General features: G+C 47.4%; 1 protein-coding gene across 8 annotated transcripts in view; it reads right to left on the reverse strand.

The window, feature by feature from the left end:
• HDAC7 (histone deacetylase 7) overlaps nucleotides 1-22,044 on the reverse strand; it is a 174,192-nt gene that overhangs the window by 93,622 nt on the left and 58,526 nt on the right. For 2 of the 8 annotated variants that reach the window (XM_083599747.1, XM_083599749.1), the window contains one exon: nucleotides 14,916-14,990. The exons of 2 other annotated variants lie outside the window; for them this stretch is intronic. In XM_083599747.1, the coding sequence (XP_083455873.1) occupies nucleotides 14,916-14,990 (75 nt within the window). Of the gene's footprint in view, nucleotides 1-13,438; nucleotides 13,538-14,458; nucleotides 14,582-14,915; nucleotides 15,457-22,044 lie in introns of those variants that run through there. 4 more of the 8 variants (XR_014544704.1, XM_083599746.1, XM_083599751.1 and 1 more) reach the window with 4 other exon arrangements.

Here is a 22,044-nt window from a genome sequence, read left to right on the forward strand (position 1 = left end):
GGCCATATATTGTTTAATTAGCCAAAGGCCTGGGAGAAGGATGGGTTTGCCTGGTGCCTAAAGATACGTAACGAAGGCACTAGCTGAACCTCCCTGGGCACAGCATTCCACAGCTGGGGATCCACTGCAGAAAACGCCCATTCTATTGTTGCCCCCTTCTTGTGGGGGAAGCACACAAAGAAGAGGCTGGTCACAGGATCTGCGTTCATATAGGGAAAGGCAGTCCTTGAGGTACTGAAGTCCTGAGCCATTCAAGGCTTTATGGGTCAATACCAGCACTTTGAATTGGGCCCAGGAACCAACTAGAAGCCAGTGCAGTTGGGTCAGGATTGGTGTAGTATGCTCAAACCATCTTGCCCCAGTGAGCAACCTAGTCACCAAATTCTCCACCAGCTGAAATTTCCAAATCATTTTCAGAGGCAGTCCCACATAATCTATCTCACAGGGTTGTTGTACAGATAAAATGGAGTGAGAGGAGAGACTATGTCTGCCACCTTCAGGTCCTTGGAGGGAAAAATGTGGTAGGAATGCAATACAGTGGTACCTTGCTTCTTAAACTTAAGCCGTTCTGGAAGTCTGTTCCAAAACCAAAGCGTTCCAAAACCAAAGTGCACTTTCCCATAGAAAGTAATTAAAAACGGATTAATCCATTCCAGACTTTTAAAAACAACCCCCAAAACAGCAATTTAACATGAATTTTACTATCTAACAAGATCATTGATCCATAAAATGAAAGCAATAATCAATGTTCTGTACTATAACATAAATAAGATAGTATTGTAGATGATAAAAATAATAATTAAAAAAATTCTTACCTGCACTGATGATGGTCATTGTTTGGATGGGGGGCTTTTATCCATTTCCGCAGTCACTCAATCAATCAATCAATCAATCAATCACAAAAGAAAAAACAAGCCACAGTCACAAAAATGAAAAAGCCCCACAAACAAAAACACAAAAAATAGCAAAAACAAAAGCACCAAATATCACCTCAGAACACTGCAGTCAGAAATGGAAGGCTTTAATTACGATGGGGGGGGGACTTAAATTTGCCACGCAAGGGTAAAACGGGATGAAAAAAGCCTTAATTACTATGTGGGGGATTCAAATGAGCTGTGCAGCAGTGAAAATGGAAGCTCAGGAGCACGTTTGGCTTCCGAGGCAAAGTTCGAACACCTACTTCCGGGTTTGCAGCGTTGTTGTTTGGGAACTAAGATGTTCGAAAACTGAAGTACCACTGTAATAGGCAACGATAAAATAACTTATCTACTTCTGCCTCCAAGGAAGCAGAAAACAACTCCTTGTACCTTCCGGTATCTGAAGAATGCTGTCACATCACAAGTCTCCCCTTCTTCAACTATTCATCACAGAACTTGTTCTCCATCTTCCTGCCTTCTCCTGCATCTAGAACCAAATCCTGCACTTGCAGAAACTGCAGCTGACACCCTACCTGTGATACTTAGGCAGCACTGGTCTTCAACTGATGGGTCAGAGCCCACTACTAAAGGGATGGGCAGAACCTATCGCTCTCCAGGTGCTATTGGACTACAGTTCCCATCAGCCCTAGCTAGCATGGCCAATGGCAAGGAGTGATGGGAGTTGTAGTCCCAACAACACCCAAAGAGCCACCATTTCCTCATCCCTACACTGATGGGTCGCAGCCTGATCTAAGGTGGGTCACAACAAAAAACTACCACTATACAAATATATGGTAAAAATAAATGGGTCCCCAAATGTACGGGACGTGGGTGGCGCTGTGGGTTAAACCACAGAGCCCAGGACTTGCCAATCAGAAGGTCGGTGGTTCGAATCCCCGCGACGGGGTGAGCTCCCGTTGCTCGGTCCCTGCTCCTGCCAACCTAGCAGTTTGAAAGCACATCAAAGTGCACGTAGATAAATAGGTACCACTCCAGCGGGAAGGTAAACAGCATTTCCGTGTGCTGCTCTGGTTCGCCAGAAGCGGCTTCGTCATGCTGGCCACATGACCCGGAAGCTGTACGCCGGCTCCCTCGGCCAATAAAGCAAGATGAGTGCTGCAACCCCAGAGTCGGGAACGACTGGACCTAATGGTCAGGGGTCCCTTTACCTTTAAATGTACATTGGGGTTAAAAGGTGGGTCCCGGTCTGAAAATGTTGAAGTCTATGACTATACACAATGAGTCAACCAGCAGCGATCTCAAATGTAATTGCTAGATCAGAGCTTTCCAAACTTTTCATGTTGGTGACACACTTTTTAGACATGCATCATTTCGCAACACAGTAATTCAGTTTTACTAGCAAACTGGAGGTTAAACTAACCCCTTTCCAGCCCTGGGAGGCGTAGGGAGCATTCGCTCGACACACCTACACACTGTCGCGACACACAGTTTGGAAAGCTCTGTGCTAGATGCGATAAAGAAATCTTTAAGTATCCTATCCCTGGAGATAACCAAAGGCTCTCTTGCTCTCTACACATGTACAGCTAGAAGGCACAAAAGAGAGAACCTGTGGCATGGGAGCTGGCATTCAGAAAAAGACTGTGATGTGGTTGCAGAACTGTAAAATCACATGCATGGAGTTCCCATTCAGGAGCTGGCATTGCTACAGCTGGGCAGAGTGTGATCAAGAGAAGAGGCAAAAACCTATTGCCTGGTTATTTGCTTCCCTCACAAGCCTCTTACACCTGAGATTAAAAAAACACTGCAACACAAGGACAAAACAGGAATTGTTAACAGTTAACAGTGGCAGCAGTCTAGCCCAAACATGGCCCCTTTTAAAAAGTGCTATTGATTTCCAAAGGGAAGCACCTGCTGAATATCAGGGACAAACCAGAGCAGGTTGAATCCTGAGCATCTCTAGTTGGAAAGATCTGGTACAAAATGATGGGAAAGAAAGACCTCTGCTCTGAAATCCCAGAGAGCCATTGCTAATCAGTGTAGATAACAGTAGGCAAGTATAAGGCAGACTCTTCTGCAAGTGGACTTCAGTTCTTAACTTTTGTCTGGATCGTGCCCAGTTCTAGGGCCTTATATCCAAGCAGAAATAAGAAGGTAGTAAGAGTCCCTGGCATTTATGCGTAGTTTATGCACTATGTGACCTGAGATTGCAACACACTCCTGGCAACTCTGCACAGAATTTGCCATTTCTTCATCTTTGAAGAGAAGCTAGCAATGCCTGTGTTGTCCTCCTCCCTCTAGCCTTGCTTTGCTCTCATGCACTCTTTGGGTGCATAAGGAGAAGGTGCAGGTGGGGGTGGGGGTGGGGAAGCTTGCCCTGGCAGGCTGCAAAACAACAGGCAAACAGCAAAAGACCTAAAAAAAGAAGTTCCCACACAGCATGGACCTGTCACAACTGTGGGAGGAGATCAGCACAGGTGGCAAATGTCTCGACGTGGGTGGGGAGATAGCATCCCCCAGGTTCCACCCTGGAACCTGCCCTTCCTCTTCCACACACTAAGCCATTATCACTCGCCTCATCCGATTGCAGCAAAGGAGAGATTTGCATCACCCACACAGCTGGGACAGAAGCCACTCGCTCGACAGAAAGGCACAAAGGCTGGGCTGGAGCCTTGTCACTCATGCTCACCTTTGCATATACATCAGGTGTGCTGACACTGGGAGCAAGCTAAGAGGTGTGCACTTGTTATGCAAGCCCTAACTGTCCCAGGGACCGTTACTGAGGACCAGTTTCACCACACAGCAAAAAACAAACAAACAAAACCAACCAACTTGACATTCTGGGTCAGCTAATAAAAAATCCACATGGCAAACTCTGCCACATGCAGCCCAGGAGTTGCTTGGAGGATTATTAGCAGATTTGGAAGATCCACAATGATTGACAAGGCTACCACATCTGTTCCATGCTGGAAAGAGGATTTGAGCCTGCACTGCCCAGCTCCACATTGTTCCTTAACCTGGGACTCCAGCTCCCATCACCTGCTCTCTGACCACATTGGGTTGACAGGGGTCCATGACACCTGGAGAAAGCACTCTCCCATGTGCCAATTTTGCACACTGAGGAATTGAGGGTGAAAGACAAGTCACGCTCACACCATCCCCACAGAGCCACTGGTGGAGGAACAGGGGCGGGTGGGGGGAGCGCACGCCCCTGGCACCGTCAGGGAGGGGGGGTTCCACCGTGGCCGCCCCCGGGACACGTGCCGTACACCCCCCATTGCGCTAGGTGCCACGCCCCAGTGGGCGGCACGCCACACCCCCAGGACGGACGCCACATCCCCACAGGTGGCGCGCCACACCCCCGCCCCCAGTGCCGGAGCATGCAGCTTCGTCACTGCACAGAGAGTGCTGGTCTGGCACTTTTCCATCATCCCTTTCCAAATCACAGATGAGACATTTGCAGAGTAATAGGCACTTTCCTCCCATTTAGAGTCACGAGGAGCTGGTAGGGGGAATCAGCAGCTTGTGCCTTTGGGCAGAAGAAGGGGGGGCAGCGGAGGAGGAGGGGAACAGTTTCCCAGCAGCAGCTCTAGGTTTAGATTGCAACAGAAGCTCTGGCTAGAATTATGTATGTTTTGTGTTTAAGGGGGTGGGGGCTCACGTCGAAACACACAGAAAACAGAGGGGCAGCTCAGCCCACCTTTTAGGCCACAGTTTAGATGATGGCAGTAAGGGGTAAGCAAGCATGGTCCATGCATTCACCTATACTGATCTAGGTACATAGGCTGCCTTTGTATCCCAGCCTTCCTGCAAGTTGTTCAGAGGGGCATCCAAGGCTCTCTTCCGATCCTCACAACAACCGTAAGAGATTGGTTAGGCTGAGAGCACATGAGTGGCCCACGGCCACCAAGGAAGAAAGCTGAACCCAGGCCTCCACATGACACTAACCCTGATTGTTCTTGACTGCACCTCCCATCATCTTTGACCACTGTCCATGCTTGTCTGGGTCAACAGAGTCCCAAAAATATCAGGGTGGACACACACACAGGTTTCCCCATCCCTATTGAACCACTAGGTCACAATGGCTATTACAAAAGACATGCTCTTTGTTGCTTAACCCTGTCAGAATGGCCAGAAATAAAGGTCAGAGCAGAGGTGGGAACAGGCTTTGCTTGGAGTCTGGAGGGGAGAGCATCCAGCATTAAAGTACCTCTTGTTGCAGCTATAGAAGTTAGAGAACTCTACAAAATTCCTCTCTCAAACAGACTCCGTTAATACAGACACAACCCCGTAATTTATAGCTCTCCTGTCAAATGAGCTAGATGATCATGAATTTAAAACATCTGGGCTGGAATCAGTCATGTTCCTCTCCCCCTTCTCTATGTTTACAGCTGTTATTCTTATCTTGCTTCCCTTCCCCACCCTCAAAAGTCTTGAACTCATGACTGCTGTTGGGCAACGTGACTTACTCAACTAGCTGGTGGGCTAAGAATAGATGCCGTCCATGAAATTTCATGTATCCAGGACTGGCACGCTTGGAGCGTAAAAGAGGAATGCTGAAACAGGATGTGGGGAGGAGGCCATGTGCAACATGCATCTCAGAGGCTCAAGAAGGGCCTTCACAGAATAGACACTCTCTGAGGCACACACAGTCTGTGGAGATTGTACGTGTGGAAAGTACAACAGTTTGGAATTCTTCAGCTAAGAAAGAAAGAAAAACTGCTCTTCTTTGAAAGCTGGAATTCTCAGGATATAGTATTCAATGCACCATTTCAAATCCCACATCTCATGCAGCAAGACTTCAGGAATCCTAAAAGGCGAAAACCACCACCAATGACTAGGGCCTGATTCCACAAGTCCATCAGCTTGGAAGTGGATAGACCTGCATGATCAGAAGGGGCACAGTGAACCAGCACACAGGACACACAGAAACCTCGGACCGGAAGCCCCACGGCCCAACTACTAGAAGCAATCTCTTGCCTCCCACTAGCAGTCCAATAATCAAGGGACGGATGTTTTCCTCTGTGTTTTCTAGCTGCTCCAAACGAGATGGCCAACCTTCCTAAGCCCAAAGGACGCACTCCTCCAGAGAGTCACACACCGGGGGGGGGGGGCAGGGGGCAGACGTAGGCTAAGCCACTAACATGAATTTTTACCTTTGTATAATTGGCTAGCTTCTCTGTGAGGGTGTGACCTGGGAAGAGTTATAAGGTCTGGAGGGCCGCATTCAGCTCCCAGGCCTAAGGTTCCTCAAGCCTGACTTACGGTAGCCCACAAGGCGGGGGGGTGAGAGGGAGTAGGCAGGAGCCTCCAGGCAGACTTTGCCTCTTGCCACAAAAGGCTTAAAGCAGGGGTAGGCAACCTAAGGCCGGTGAACCGGATGTGGCCCAATCGCCTTCTCAATCCGGCCCATGGATGGTCCGGGAATCAGTGTGTTTTTACATGAGTAGAATGAGTCCTTTTATTTAAAATGCATCTCTGGGTTATTTGTGGGGCATAGGAATTCGTTCATTCCCCCCCCCCCATATAGTCCAGCCCACCACAAGGTCTGAGGGACAGTGGACTGGCTCATGGCTGAAAAAGGTTGCTGACCCCTGGTTTAAAGGTTATCTGCATGTCCTCCAGCTTTCAGCCCTGGTGAGGCTGGGACTCCACCTGGAGAATGGGGGCCAGTCAGGGTGGTCTACACAGTGGAGGGCTGTGACTAAGACAGCGGCCCAGTTTTAAAACATCAAAACAAAGATGGATCACCATGCATGTAGAATTTCCAGAAATGCACATTTCCCCCCCCTGTTTGGAATCAAAAGTCTGCTGAAGCACGAAATTTGTGTATGTGAAAAGGCAGCTTTGACTCTTTTCCCAGAAGCCTGGCCTATAGTGTCAAGCTGAAAATATTTCAATTTATTCCCAATATTTGCATGTATGTGTGTCCCCCTCCCCGCCCCCAAAATATCCGTATCTGGAATTATGTATTTCTAGATGCCCAGTGAAAGAAGCTCCCCAGCTGCCTCCCAAAGCCACTTCCTCGGTTTACAGTGTCCATTTGCCAAGCCTGCTCACTTGCTCTACCAGGAACTGCCTACAGGAGTTTTTTTGGAGTGACTGTTTGTTATGCACTCTGTTGCCTCTGAAGAGCATTCAAATAAAACCCAGCAGAAAGGCAGCTGGCAGGCTCAGGTGGCTTTCTGATCTATTATCCAGGCTATAAATAGCTGCTGGAACCCAGATGCCCGGCTTCTAATGGTTCTTGGAAAATTCTCAAGCACACCTTAAAGGGGTGGGAGCAGACCAATAGCACCTTAACCCTTAGCAGAACAAGGCTTGAAAGCAGAAAACTTTTGGAAATACCGGTAGGTCGCTATGAAATAATCTTTGCCACTGAACAGTTTGGCAGTGAAGCAGAGGCAAAAATGCTGAAAGTACAAGAAAACAGCTAGCGATGATTTCAGCTCTGATTCTACACTGGGGCTACAGTTTATTAAAATTATTATTTCAACTAGCAAACAGCCTTTTCAATTGCACCCCAGTTCCTATCACCATAATTCTGAAACCAGGTCATGTTTTGTGGGGGGGGGGAGAGAAGAGGGTGAATCATATATCCTTTCCCTCTGTTTTGTATGCACTGTAGTCTCTTTGGGGCAAAGACTGCCAATGTTGGGAGATCTCATGCCTGACAGAGCATGGCAAGTTCAAGGATTAAGGGAATGAAAAGGACACGGGTTATAGACAGCAATGTTTTTCCAAACATTCTACAAAGAAGACTTTAAACATAGGCTGCCTGCTGAGGAACATTGCACAGGACGTTGGGACCACATTTTAGGGCACATACTTGGTTTCACACAAAGCACTGGCCAGGACAGCTGGATCTCCTCACTGGCCCAAGTGAACTGAGTGTACAGCTTACAGGAAAAAATCAGTGCTGGTATAGCATATAATTAAAGAACATGAGTTCCCCCTAAGAATTTTGGGAATTGGAGTTTGTTATGGAGGCTGGGAACTGTAGCTCTGTGGAGTTCCCAGGATTCTTTCATGAAGGCTCGTGCTTTAAATGTATAGTGTATACACAGCCTGAGCTGCAAATCTTGCCATGAAAACACTGGGTGGCTTTATGTCAGCCATTCTTTCTTAAGTCTCAGCCCCCGCCCCATCTGGAAAAGGAAGGGCAGGGATAATAATTCTGACTTAGTTTACAGGGCTGTTGTTTGAGGTTGCTCAAAGGTTCACAAATTATGAGAACAAGAAAGAAAAAAGAGAAAATATAGGGTGAAATTGATCCGAAACTACAACTGAGGTCAGTGTTCGAAATTAGCCAGGCATATTTTGCACCACTTGCAACCGAGTGAAGATGCCTGGGCACCAGGATGGGGCACAACATCTCAACCATCAGGAGGTGCATAACTGGGGGATCATTGGATCTTGACTGTTTTTACACACCAACACCCCATCATGTAGAATTCCATCAGTTATATTTTATCTGCACAATTGGAATGAATTTCAGGAACCAAAATGCTTTTTCTGTGCAGCCAGAGCAGGAGCAGACACCATTAAGAAAAGGATATGTGGACCATCCCTGGATCAAGTGCTTTTTCTTCTTTAAGTTCTCAAAGTTTTTAACCTGGCTCAAGATTGTCATCTGAACTAGGAAGATGTTTCACTGAGAATCTACCACAGTCAGTGCATCATTTGAAAAATAAAACATTAGCGTTGTCTTGCCCCAAAATGGCAACTAGGCATTCTCTTTTGGCAAGTGTAACCTTGGTTTAAGGAGCCACGGGGCACCTGGCTTGCATATCTGAGCTTCCAACACTGAGGCGGAAGAAAGAAGTGTCCCCACTTTTGACTGCAGGTGGGGAAATCACATGCCTGAATGCTTTGCCATGGGGCAGTGGAGAGGAAAGGGAAACCCTATGTAAGGAAAGCAGATGAGTATAGCAAGGCCATCTAGTTTTTGATGTTTGTTTTTTGAATACAGGGAAGAATTTAATAGTCTCTCCCACCCACCGAAAGGTAACAAGGAGTTTGAAATGGTACAGTCCAGGAGCAGCTGTACCACTTGAGCTGCATATTTGAAGAGGAAGGCGTGTGGCTGGGTGGTAGACACAGAGCAAGAAGCACGGATTAGCTGCAGCTCCCTGTGAAACAAGGCAGATCTCCCCCCTCCACTTATCTGGCATACAGGCAGATAAATAGTAAGCCATCGCCCCAGTGCGAAAAGAGGAGACTAATCTCTGAATGCCAGAAGCTTTGACTGACCCTCCTCTCACTTGAGACTTCAGCAAACGCCTCTTGAACATTTTCCAAAAAATGTAAACGTACCCATGATGAAAGCAGAGGTTGCTCAGAAGCAAAGCTGTATGCCAGTTCCCCCAGCCCCACCCACCCAAATAGCACAAGAGTACATGAATTTCACAGGTCTGGCTATTAATACAAGCACAAAATAAAATGATGACAGAGGGGAAAGTTGAGCAGTGTTTTTCCACCATTTCATCCATTTTCAGCACCTCTTTTGTGGAATTCAGCAGATTTAGGCTGCCATCGTCCCGTCACGTGTGCACACGCCGGAGGTTCCTTCTGAAGCAATGATGTGCTCAATGATGTGCAAAGGCAGGACTCAGAGCTTCTTGTAGTGCAAGTCCCACAAGGCAATCACAGACACCAGACACAACACTGAGCAGGAGCTTCTGACGCATTTTCCTTACGGAATCGCCATGGCAGTGGAATTCCCCATTGGAACTCTGGCACTAAAACACCACCCACAGGAGCACATGGAATAGATCAGTGCGTGGGGCAGCACTCCTAAGCCAAAATCTAGTTGCCTCTCTCTGCAAGGGACCTTAACCAGTACCAGCCTCACCCCCAAAGTCAGTAGTTTCCCTAGCAAATTGGATCAGGTCCTCCAAATGTTGGACTCCAACTCTAATCAGTCCCAGCCAGCATGGCCAACAGACCAGACGCAGACCTGGCTCGCTTCAGTAAGACTGCTACATCATGTGCCCTCCAATCATCGCTTTGACACATTACAATTAAACACCAGTGATTTCTGAGCTTCTGCACCACTCACATACACATCCCAAATCTTTTTTAAAATGTATTTTTATTAAAGATTTTCTTGATTTACAAAAGTATAGGTAATGTCTGTTTCTCGTATTTTTACCATGTAACATTTTTACAAATCAGTTTCATTTGTTGAGACATTAGGAAGAATAGGGGGAAAGAGGTGGAGGGGGGGAAGATGGGTGGGGGTGAGGTAGGGTGATGTTTCTATTTTGCTTACTATATGAGGGGTTTGGTGTCAGCGTTGCTTGTGCAGGTTCTCTGCTGTTCACTTGTGTTCCTTTGGTGGTGAAAGAGGTTGGGGTTGGCCTAGGGCATGGCTGTCATTTGTGATTGGCTGTGGTGGTCTTTGTTTCATGTGTGAGTGGGGTGGGTGGGTACACACTCCAAATCTGAAATGAGGTTGGGACCACCATACACTGAGGACCAGGTGCACACAGATCTTGTCTGAGGCCTAGCAAGGAATAAAGTTATAAACTCAAACAAAAAAGCAGCCATCTCCTGGTTGGACTGCCTGGTCAGCATAGCACACGGAGGCCCAGAGCAAGTGTACCCGGCTGCCCTCTCCTCTGCACGGGCTGATCCAAGACCAAGGTATGTGTTGACAAACAGATCTGTACCAAAAAAACCACAAAATCCTTTGAACACTTGAGATGGACCTACAAGTTGGAACTCAACCTAAAGGCTGCTTCACCTTGCAATCAGGGCTGAGAGGGAATTGGGGTGCTTAAAACTTTAATTGCACAGCCATTTCCCCCTCCACATCATAGACCTTTGCAAAAAAACCCCTGCCATGGTGCAAAGAAAGGACAGGGAGCACCTTTAACTGTTGCACGCCAAAATCCCCTCTACTAAATAACTATTAAAAGTGCAGGAGCCTCCTGTCCCCTTTTTGTATCTAGCTAGCTCAACCACCACTCATGAGAAGGGTTTAAAAAGCTCTGTGGAAAAGATGGATTTGTCTGATGCTGCTCATCAAAAGCCTGTTGAGATACCCACACCTGTTAGAGCAGGTAAGGGACCCTGCGGCCCTCCAAGTTCTGCTGGACTACAATTCCCCTTCCTTTCTTCACGCTCCTGAGTGGCATGCATCAGGCTGCTGTATGGGTCTGTCCCTGACTCTAGAAAACACAAAATAGATCCAGTAACCTGAATCAAAATATGGATGGTATAGATCAGGATGAGATAACAGGCAAAGATGAGCAAGGCCTCAAAAGAGAGGAGTCATAAATCTTATTTGGTGAGAAAGGTGGGAGAGGGCTCATCCTGCACCTTTAGGAATTGCATATCAAGGGTGGCGGGGGGGGGGGGAGGCGAGAATATTACTAGGTGGGGCATATCTCACCCAAGTGCTGCTGAGATGGAAGAAATTCACCTTCTGGAATTCTTTCTTCTCTGAAAAGCACAAACGCACACTCTAGAATTTGACTTCATTCCAAAATTAAAGGCAAAATCTTACACGTGTTCAGTGGGGCTTACTCCCAGGTTAAGTGTTAAGTATAAAATTACAGCCGTGAGTTCTTAAGAGATATAAACAAGTCAGAGTGATACAGATGTCAACAACACCTACACCCGGGATAAACCTATCTGGTGGGACTGAAACCCTAAAAATGTTTGATAATGTAAGAGAAAAATAGTGGATTTCCAACCTCTCTCGTTTTCTGGTTTTTTTCTTCTACATGTCAGATGGAAACACTAAAAGCACCAGAATGGTACAACCTCAGCCAGGAAGTACTTGAAATCTTCTACCCAGTTTCCAGAGTAGATATCTTAGAACCAGGGCTGCCAACCTTTTGGAGCCCATGTGCACTGCACACACCCTGCAACCAAGTGCACACCACAACTTACTCTACTGGCTCCAACACAATGTCTTCATTCAAGCTGCTTTCAAGAGGAGGGGGGAGATGCAGGGAAGTGAATCCTGTGGGCATCAGAGAAGACCTCAGTGGGGGCTTGTGTGTCCATGGGTGCCCCGTTAGAGATCACCAGCTTTAAATGTGTGTGTCCTGACTCTGGAAGGAGAGAAACCAAAGTCCCTTAAGCCCTTGATCACACGCAGAAAGTAGAATGGGACTGTGCACATAAGCCTGTCCTTGGCTGTAGGCAGCAAGGCTTCTGAATACCAGTTGCTGGAAACCTCCGGAGGGGAGAGTTGCTCTTGCACTCAGGTGCTGCTTGTGAGTTTCCTAATGGCATCTGGTTGGCCGCTGTGAGAAGAGAATGCTGGGCTAGATGGACCATTGGCTTGACCGAGCCACGCTTTTGTTATGTTCCTATGAGGGCTGCACATTCAGCAAAAGGGTGGCTATGCATGAGCAACTGCTCATCTACGGATGCTGCAAATAACTGAAGACCCCACTCATTCAGAGGTCACGACTGCATGGACCACCTACACAACAGTAGTCATGTTCTTAACATGGAACCACAGCTCCATGGTGGAGAATCTGCTTTGCATGCAGAAAACCCCAGGTTCAGACTCTGGCATCTCCAAGTACCTGCCCATCAGTGAAGGTAGACAATACAGTTGCTAGATGGGCCAATGGTTTACCTCATGATATAGTAATTTCCTATGAGCCGCTGCTCACAACTATCCACCCCTTTTGTCCATATTGAACATACAAACATCAAGAGACAGCACCAATGGTGCAGTTACACTCAACCCCACAGCACAGAGGGAGAACCTGCAGGCCTCCAGGTGTTGCTGAATCCCCAATACCTATCAGCCCCAGCCAATGATTGAGGATGATGGGAGCTGGAATCTGCCAGAATCTGGAGGGTCAAACTTTCCTTCATTCCTGCCCTACAATGCAAATAACATGAGAAAAAGGTTCTCATGCCCATTGAACGTCACCAGGTCCGTTGCTCAACCACACTCCCTCAAATTGTTAACATCCCGAAAGAGAGGTCCTCCTCACATTTTGAGGACTCTTGTTCCTGACCATTTCACAAACTTCAAACAGATTGCACTCAGGTGCCCATGACAACAACCTAACAAAGTATCACATTCAGAGGTGGGTGCATACTAACTACCAAAGCCTGAAGTATGTTGACATTTCATCTGCACCAAGTCATAAGATCAAGTATAGGGACAAGACCGTGAGCTTATCAACACTTACCTTTTGCCTCTGCACTTTCTAGGCACAGCCTGCACTTTCAAGTTCTGGGTCCGAGTGCTCTATTTTGGCTCTGAAGCTTTCCCCACAAAAATCCACTCTTCACCGCTGCATCGCACCAAATTGCAATTCACAGAAAACTCGAATTGCTGTTTGTTGCCCTTCAGCTTTAAAGAGTGAGTTATCATGGCAAAAGCTCCGGGGCGAAAAGAAGAGTGCTCCAGTGTGGACTGGGAAACCACAGACCTGTGCTCAGAAAGTGTGTGGCAAAAGTTAACTATGGATAAGACCTGAGACACAATCAGACAGACAGACACCTCAAGACTGCAAAGACAGCTAAGCTGTGCTGCTTTGACCTGTTGTGAGCACAATGGAAAGTCCCCAAGTGATTCTTACCTCCAAAAGGATGGTGAATGAGGATGAAAGGAGCACCACCAGCGCATCATGAACCATCTCTTTACATCCAGAGCTTCTCAGAGACATTTCTAACTTGGGCTGTGTGTGGGTGTGCAGAGGCTTTAAAGCTACACTTTATTAAATGTGTTGAGCAAGCTGGAACTCATCCAAAGGCCAACTAGTGCCACCCATTGCTTCAGCCAAAGCAGCACTGCTCCCTCGTGGGAACCAGGAATAGATCGCCAGGTCTTCATGCAGACCTGGGGCCTGGCCCTTAAAAGCCCCCAAGGCCCCAAGAACCTAGGAAACTGCCTCATACCAAGTCCATCTAACTAATATTGTCCATGCTGACTGACAGCAACTCTGCAGGGTTTCAGGCAGGGGATATTCCCAGCCCTACCTGGAGACGCCAGGGATTGAGCCTGCATGCAAAGCAGATACTCCACCACTGAGCTGTACAACCCTTTCCCAAGTGTAAAGGCCACACCATGTCCCAGTTTAAGCTGCAGATTTCAGATAAATTGAAAAGCAGGATGCTGAGAACAACTTAGGCAAAACTAGTCTGTGTCCACAGGTAGATAAATGCAATGGGGCGAGGAGAGAGATTTGCAATCAAGCAATATATATATAAACCGTTTTGAAAACACAAGACACATTTTTAAAAATACCATCTGCTGTATGCCACACTTAATCTCAGGGTTATGGGCTTGAGCCCCACAATGAACCAAAGATTCCTGCATTGCAGGAGGTTGGACTAGATAAACCCTTGTGGTCCTTTCCAGCTCTACGATTCTATATACCAAATTACTGGGGAAGGAGGATTGGGAGGAAGCAAAAGGATCTAGATAACTCACGCCAGTGAGCCAAGCCGCAATGAACAACGTCAAAGCCATGCACCCAAAGAACATGTAACGGGGCGCAATGACACTCCGGGCAACATCGCGCGCCTTAAAGGGGGGGGGCGGAGGTTGGGGAAAGAGATGAACCACCAGGAAGCCACGAGAACACGGGCAGTCTGACCTGGCGTTCATTGGAAGCCCCAGTAACTTGTGAGAGTCTTCCCTCGAAGTCCACGCGTCATTGCGACTGCAGCCCCGGGCTCTCAACAAACCTTGCCCTCGGTACAGCACGCGGCCTCTCCGCCTCCCGTCGGCGGAGAAAGAGAAAGGAAAGTCAAGCCTCCGCCTCCCCTTTCTCTTTCTCGCGGGCGGTCCGGCCAAGTCCCTCGCCTTGTCACACACACACAGGCCGAGTCACGCGGGGGGGGGGGGGGAGATGCAAAAAATAGCTTCTGCGGGCCTCGCCTTCTCCCTCCTTTCCCTCTCTGCCGCGCATCCCCGGCAAACCGCCGTCTCCCTTTGCGCCCTTCGCAAGCGCAGCCGCGCCGGCAGCCGGCACACCTCCGCCCTCAGGGCGCAGTCGGCCGACCCGCCCTGGCCGGAGAGTCGCCCCCGGCGCGCCGCTGCTCGCGCCTTACCTTGGCTGGAGGCGCCGCGGTCGCCGTCGGCGCTCACGCCCTTCTCGCCGTCTGCTGCTCGCCCTTTAAGTCCATCTGCGGAGGAGAAAAGAGAATCGGCGTCGTGAGTGGCGCTGCTGCTGCTGCTGCCCAGCGCAGGGTGCAGTCCGGGCATGGGGGGGCTCTCCTTCCGCCGGCTGCCTCCCTCGGGCAGGGAGCGCACCGGGAGCCCCGTCGAGCCCGCCGGCGGAGCTCACATCCACGGCTCCGCGCGGACCAGCGAGCCGGCTGCTCCCGCGGCCATCAAGCCCGCGTTGCTTTTGTCCTTCGCGGCGGAGAGAAAGTCGAGCTCAGCGGCGGGGCTCGGCGATCCCGGCCCGCTCCATCCCTCGGCAGCCGCGGGCGGATCCACCTGCGCCCGGCCCCGAGTCTCCCCGCCCGCTCTCTTCACACCCCCCGACGGCAGCGAGCGCAGCGAAGGCGGCGGGGGAGGAGCCGGCGAACAAGAAGGAACAGCGGGATGGAAACGGGGGGGGGGGGGCGCAAGAGAAAGAAAGAAACCACACGGGAGGGGGCGGGGGAGCCGCATTGTTCGCCAGGGGCGCTCGCGATTGGCGCAAGCGGAGCCAAGAGGCGGGCTGACGGAAAGTTTGCTGTTCAAGCGCTCCATCTGGTGCCGGGATCTCGGGCGCGGAGCCCCGTCGCCAGCGGCTCCAAAGCTTTTCTTGTCCTGGGCCGGACTTTTAGAATAAAAATTTGCTGGAGCCACACCGAATTCATTACTGAGAAGAAATACACGGGGGAAAAGAAGCTACTTGATTCCTTGACTGATAATATTTAACCCAACTACTTTATAATACGATCATGGGTCATCCAGAAAGTACAAAAGAAAGCAGCTCCATAAGGACACGAATCATTCCCAAAATATTATTATATATGAGTCTCTGACATGTGCACCATAAGTACGTACAATCCCAATGACAGCTGTGAACTTGCCTCTAGCCGGGTAATCTCATGCATATTAGGTCTCCTTTGATGTAAACACGCATCAACATAAAGAAGCCTCTCTGAACTTTCATGTTTGTTCCCTGTTCACAACATCACGTCAAGGAGAACTGCGGAAGAATAGCCAATGCTCCTGAGAGAGGCAGGGATACTGTATCTGTTTGTATATCCCAAAATTTATTTTGATACTATATGATATGACTCGATACTATACAACCCAAAGGGACACACTGATTCCCACACCCACCTCAAACTGAATTTAATTTAATTTAATTTAGGGTTGCCATATTCTGAAGAGCAAAAAATAGGACACATTTGCTGACTTCTATGGTTTGAATCCCCTGCGACGGGGTGAGCTCCCGTTGCTTGGTCCCTGCTCCTGCCAACCTAGCAGTTCGAAAGCACGTCAAGTGCAAGTAGATAAATAGGTACCGCTCCAGCGGGAAGGTAAACGGCATTTCCGTGCCCTGCTCTGGTTTGCCAGAAGCGGCTTAGTCATGCTGGCCACATGCTGTACAACGGCTCCCTCTGCCAATAAAGCGAGATGAGCGCCGCAACCCCAGAGTCGGTCATGACTGGACCTAACGGTCAGGGGTCCCTTTACCTTTACCTTTACATTTAACTATGGATTCCTATGACAACTCTATCCACGAAAAAGAGGACATGTCTTGGAAAAAGAGGACACATGGCAACCCAAGCCAGCCCAAGACATTTGGCTACCTGATGTGAATGACAAAAGAATACCCCTCCCTGCCAGGGAATGAGGAGTCAGTGAAGAATATTGGGTTATAGTTGGGTTGTTTTTATTTTGATCATGTATTTTGTGGTTTTATATTCTGATTTTATTCTGTAAATCTCCCTGAGACCTCTGGGTATAGGGCAGTATAATAATAATAATAAATACATACTCCCAACTTGGTGCCCTCACAGACTTGCTTTAGCCTTCGTTTTGTGTATGGCATGTTTATCCTCCCCCCCCCCCCCATCTTTCTCCCTCAAGTAGAACTAAAGTTATTTCTTTGGTTATGTAAGTCTGCATTTAGCCTCCCCCCCCCCCCCGTAAATGTCATAAACTTTTTACAATACCTGTGTTGTTTCTATTCCCTTGTTTAAAATAAAAAGATTTTTTTTAAAAAAAACCAAACAAACACAAAACGGGCACTGCTTTAACAAAGTACCGGTATACGGGTTAATGTGAGCTGCAGTTGAAACACCTGGAGGGTCAAGACTGACAGAAGTCATTTACCTTTCCCCACACATTCCAAGGAAAGGAAACATGCAAGTCTGAGCCACACTCTGCTTACCTGGGGAGGGGGAGACCGAATGAGGTGCCCCACTGAATTCAAGGGGCAGACATGGGTCCCAGTCAAATGATTAATAATGATTTAAATCCCATTGTTTTCAATGTAAATTAAATGTGACTGATAGCACACTTACTCAGAAGTAAGTCCTGCTAAATTCCATAGGGCTTAGTAATAGGTAACTGTGCATAAACTGTGTAAACTTGTTTTTAATGGCATTTACTTCCACTTTATGCTTAGGAAGGCAGCCTTGAAGAGATGAGAACAAGCACAGCATTGGGGGGGGGGAGAAGGGCTGTTTCCTTAGTATCCCATTGTTAATTCACATTTCTCATTCCTTTATTACCAAAAGGTAATAAAGTTACCCAAGTTGTCATCCCAAGTTGTTGTTGTTCTTTTTTAAAAACTACAACACCTAAATGGATCGAGATATCTTTGTGAGAGATCAGTCTATGCTTAATCAAAGTATGATTCTGAGCATTAAGAAAGAGAGATTACTGTGTTATGTACCCAGGAAGGGGAAAGAGTAATTATTGATATTCTACAGCATTTTAAATAAGTTTGGGGGTATTCTTTTGTTGTTTCTGTTTTAACTATTTGTGCTTTTATCTCATGTTTTTATCTTGTGAACTGCTCTGAGTTCTTTTGACAAAGGGCAGTATATAACTAAAATAAATAGACAGTACATTAAAGAGAGAGAGAAAGGAATCAATGTGTGGTGCCTTTTGACACAGAGGCTGTGGCGGAATGGACAGTTTTATGGGTGGAATGGTAGCAATACTTCTCTTTACCCTTTGGAGCTCCCTGAGTAAACTTCTACTACGGTTGATGGACGAACACAATAAATGTTATTCTCTATTCCATAATGCCCCTACACCATTTTTATTTATTTTTTTAAAATCCTGTTTATTGGAGAATGGAGGAACTACAGCTCTGACTTTACTCACTAAACCCATTCTTAAACAGCGTGAGGGGAGCTGCGGGCTTGTGAGCCAGAAATGTTGGCTTTGGTTGCCAGAAGGTAACACTGTATATACGGTACATTTTTACCGGTCCCAGATTCTTGATAAAGTCTCTTTCCTTCTTTCAGTAAGTTTACAGCCCTCATGGTTGGCACAGTGAAAACTTGAAAGTTTCATGTGTTTGGTATCACTGGAAGAAGGTGTTTAGCTAGGCAGCCCCTCTTCTCCATCTCCTACCCTGCCCAATACTCTGCATGCTGCAAGCCACACCCTTGGCCTCCAGTTCTCTCTTACTACCAGTGCCATAACTAGCATTTCTGACACCTGTGCAAGCATCCAAAAATATGTCCACCCACAACCAAGGGACCAGTAGTGGAGGGCACTTTAAAGCTGGCTATGAACTTTTAAAGGTGCACTTCTGAAATCCCAGGTTCTTCCTGCTCCAGCAGAACTGCCTCTATTGAGGAACTGTTGTGGAAAATAAATAAATAAAGCTGGTGACTGTCAGATGATCATCATCAATCTTCTCCTTCCTCACCAAACAGCACCAAACAGAGTTTTGCTGTTTTAGGATGCAGGCAGAGGGCTAAGAAGAAACTGCTGCAGAACCACTCTGCCTGCCCAAAGCAAGCCTCTGAGATGGCAGTCTGATACACATTTGCTCAGAAAGAAGCTCATCATGTTGAGTGAGGCTGACTCTCAGGTGTGTATATGATGCATATCTGTTTTTCTGAGGAACAGCAACCCTCCATTGCCAAAACAATGCTGACTCCAACAACTCCCCTTGTCCCCAACTATTGGTGATACTTAATGATGGGAATTGGAGTTCTGCAGTAGTGGCTGGGGGTGGGGCACAGGTTCCTCACTTCTGCTGTAGAAAATGAGAAAAGGCACCAGTTCCACTTCACGGAGCCCTAGGGAAAGTATGTGCATTCTGTCACAAAACTTTGGTGCTCTCTAGATAAAGTAAAAGGGACTATTCTTTTAGCACACACTCCATTAATTGCATTTTCTTATGGGTCCTCTTTAATGCCACTGCATTTACAAAGTGTGATAAAGTAAAGCAGTCCCAAGAAGTGAATTTACCCAGCAGCTGAGTCATCACCTGGCATCTCAATAAAGGAACCGGCCAGCCTTTACCCAGCGGTTGAGTCACTGCCTGCCTTATGTGATGAGTTTGCCACTTCATTGGCAAACAAAATTGTTTTAGTTCAGCTAGATCTGGGACTGCTATTCAAACACAGAGGCTGTGTGTGTGTCTATGTATGTGTGTTATTCCAGGTATTTGAATCAAAACCAGCATCAGGGTGATGCAAAAGGCTATGTCTAGGCAAGAGATACGTAAAAGGTCCCTTGAGGGCTAGATCCCCATCTTAGCAGGTGAAAGGTCAACTCCCTTACCGAAAAGGGTTATCAATAGAGCTGGATCATTGTTCAAATATGAACATCTCATCACTCATAGAACTGCCAGCTCAACACAGACACCTTGCAAAACAGTTTTGCTAAATTCTTCTGGAAGTGAGACATGTTGAAGCAATAGCTTCTCCAGCCCTGTTCCTCTACTAGAGCTTTTGTATTGCTCCTTCCCTATTGGCAAAAGTAATGTACAGAGGATGGGGCAGGACAGGGGTGGATGGAGAAACTGGGTGGTTATCTTCCATTTCCTCTGCTCTTTCAAAGGTATATGCCAGGGAAAGCTCATGTGGTGTCCTCCAGATGTTGCTGGTCTACAAGTCCCATTATCCCAGACCATTTGCCATGCTGGGTTGGGCTGGTGGGAATTAGCATCCACATTTAGTATATCACAGAATAATGGAAAAGACACCAGTGTAGTCTCTCTGGCAACCCTACCTACTCAAGGTAATGAACCTCAATGGCCAAATCTGGGTGCAAACATGCAAAAGAGGAGAGGACTCATGTGCTTGTAAGAGTGGCATAAGAGAAAGGATTTTTAGCAGATGTAGTTTGTCAGCTATTAAATCCCTGTCTGCTTCTTGCATCTGCCCACCCTACTTGGTACTGGCAATTTAATGGTTATTACCCCAGTTCAAATGTTTCCATTTCAGGTAAGATTGTTGAGCGAAGAGTTTCTCTTCAGAGTCAGGTATAGCTGGATTTTATCTCCTGTTCCAGACTCCGGTTGCTAGAGAGAAAACATCAGCAAAAGGAAACTATTGTAGTCGGAGGAAACTTTCAAAATTTAAGTACATGAGAAGAGTCCTGCTGGATCACTGCCAACCTTGCATTTAAGCACTAGCCTGGAAGTGGTAAGCAACCAGAAATTCCATGCAGGTTAGTGGGAGGACTAGAGGAGCAGGAACAGATGACTCCTTACCTCCCCTGCACTCCACACAGAAACTAATCAGGATGCTAGAAGAGATAAACCCCTTCTTCTATATCCAGCATAGAAATGCAGTGAACTGCCTGCAGGAGCCACTCCCCCCCCCCCCGTTTTTTTGTTTGTAGGCTGGTTGGTACCTTTGTTGAGTTTATTTACAAGACTGTCATGTATCCAGATGAGAGTGAGGCTGGAGGTGTTTCATTTCATTGCTGTCATTTCCTGCGCCTGGTCTCCAGGGGACTCAGTTATGAGCTACACTTCCTTTCAAGTGGCTGTCTCTCTGACATTTGATATGACCCAGCTCATCAAAACCAAAACCAAAAACTACGTCAGCAAGGGAAGAGGCATAAAATTAGCACAAGCCGCTCTCATGCGGCTATTTATACCCACAAGACAAAAACAAGACACAAAAAAGGTAGCTTAATTGGATTATCATTACAAGAAAATATATACCAGGGAGCATGACTATCATGGAAGTGGGGGAAATGTGTTGTACAAATCAAGAGAATTCATTCATGTGAAACTGAAAAAGAAGTCCCAAGATGCTAAGGTCCTAGCAAGTGCCACAAGGTCACTCAGAGTGAACATGGTATAGATGACCCAGGTGCGAAGGAGGTAGGAAACTCCTGCCCCCCAACAGTTGCTTAGAATAAAGGTGTGGCTTGCATGGCTTTACAGATATTCGAGGCTACATTCTGCAATTGTAGGAATAGCTCAGTCAGTTCCAGAGTAGCACTTGCTATAATATGGACACTCATTCACCGTCATACGCTCTACCACTGAATTATGGTCTTTCTTGTGGCTCTACTGCCTGATGTGGAGGTTTCCCATACTTGAGACACCAATGAACCATGTGATGATCCACCAAGCCACCCTTTATGGTGACAAAGTGGAGAAGCCATCAGGCAAAGGCAGTTTCCAGCTTCTTGCTCAAGAGGGATGTGACACATAGACCAGCTTCAACTCAGCTTCTTCTAAAAGACCAGGAACTGCATTTCTAACAAACAGAATTGCATGAGGTTTCCCTGGCCACTGGATTGCACTTCCCTTTTCCAAAGAAGGAACAGCACAGAAAGAAAGAAACCCATTGACTCCCTCTGCAAGGATGCACATGGGCTTTTCTCTTCAGTGTCTCCTTCAACGTCCCCATTGACTGGAAGAGATCGTCCTGGCTCAAGCCAGCAGATGAGAAGCAACTGGGTCCACAAAAGAGAATGCTGGCTGCAAATACAGGATCTGCCTTTCTAAGGGATACACCAGGTAAAATTTCCCTCTTCTGCAGACTCCTAAAAGACTCCCTTTCCTCAACAAATAGAAATCTATTTGTAGGCCTCCACCTCCATGGTCTAATTCAGCTTTCCCCAACATGGTACCTCCAGATGTTTTGGAGTACAGCTCCCATCTGCCCTGGTCAGCATGGCTAATGCTCAGGGATGAAGTGAGCTGCAGCCCAGCAACATCTGAAAGGCAACAAGGCTGGTCTAATGGAAGGACCAAACTGTGACTCAGGGACTGTATGTGGTCCTTGAGGATGTTCAAGA

The sequence above is a fragment of the Podarcis filfolensis genome (genome assembly GCF_964270895.1).
Source record: "Podarcis filfolensis genome assembly, chromosome: 2".
Lineage (NCBI taxonomy): Eukaryota > Metazoa > Chordata > Lepidosauria > Squamata > Lacertidae > Podarcis > Podarcis filfolensis.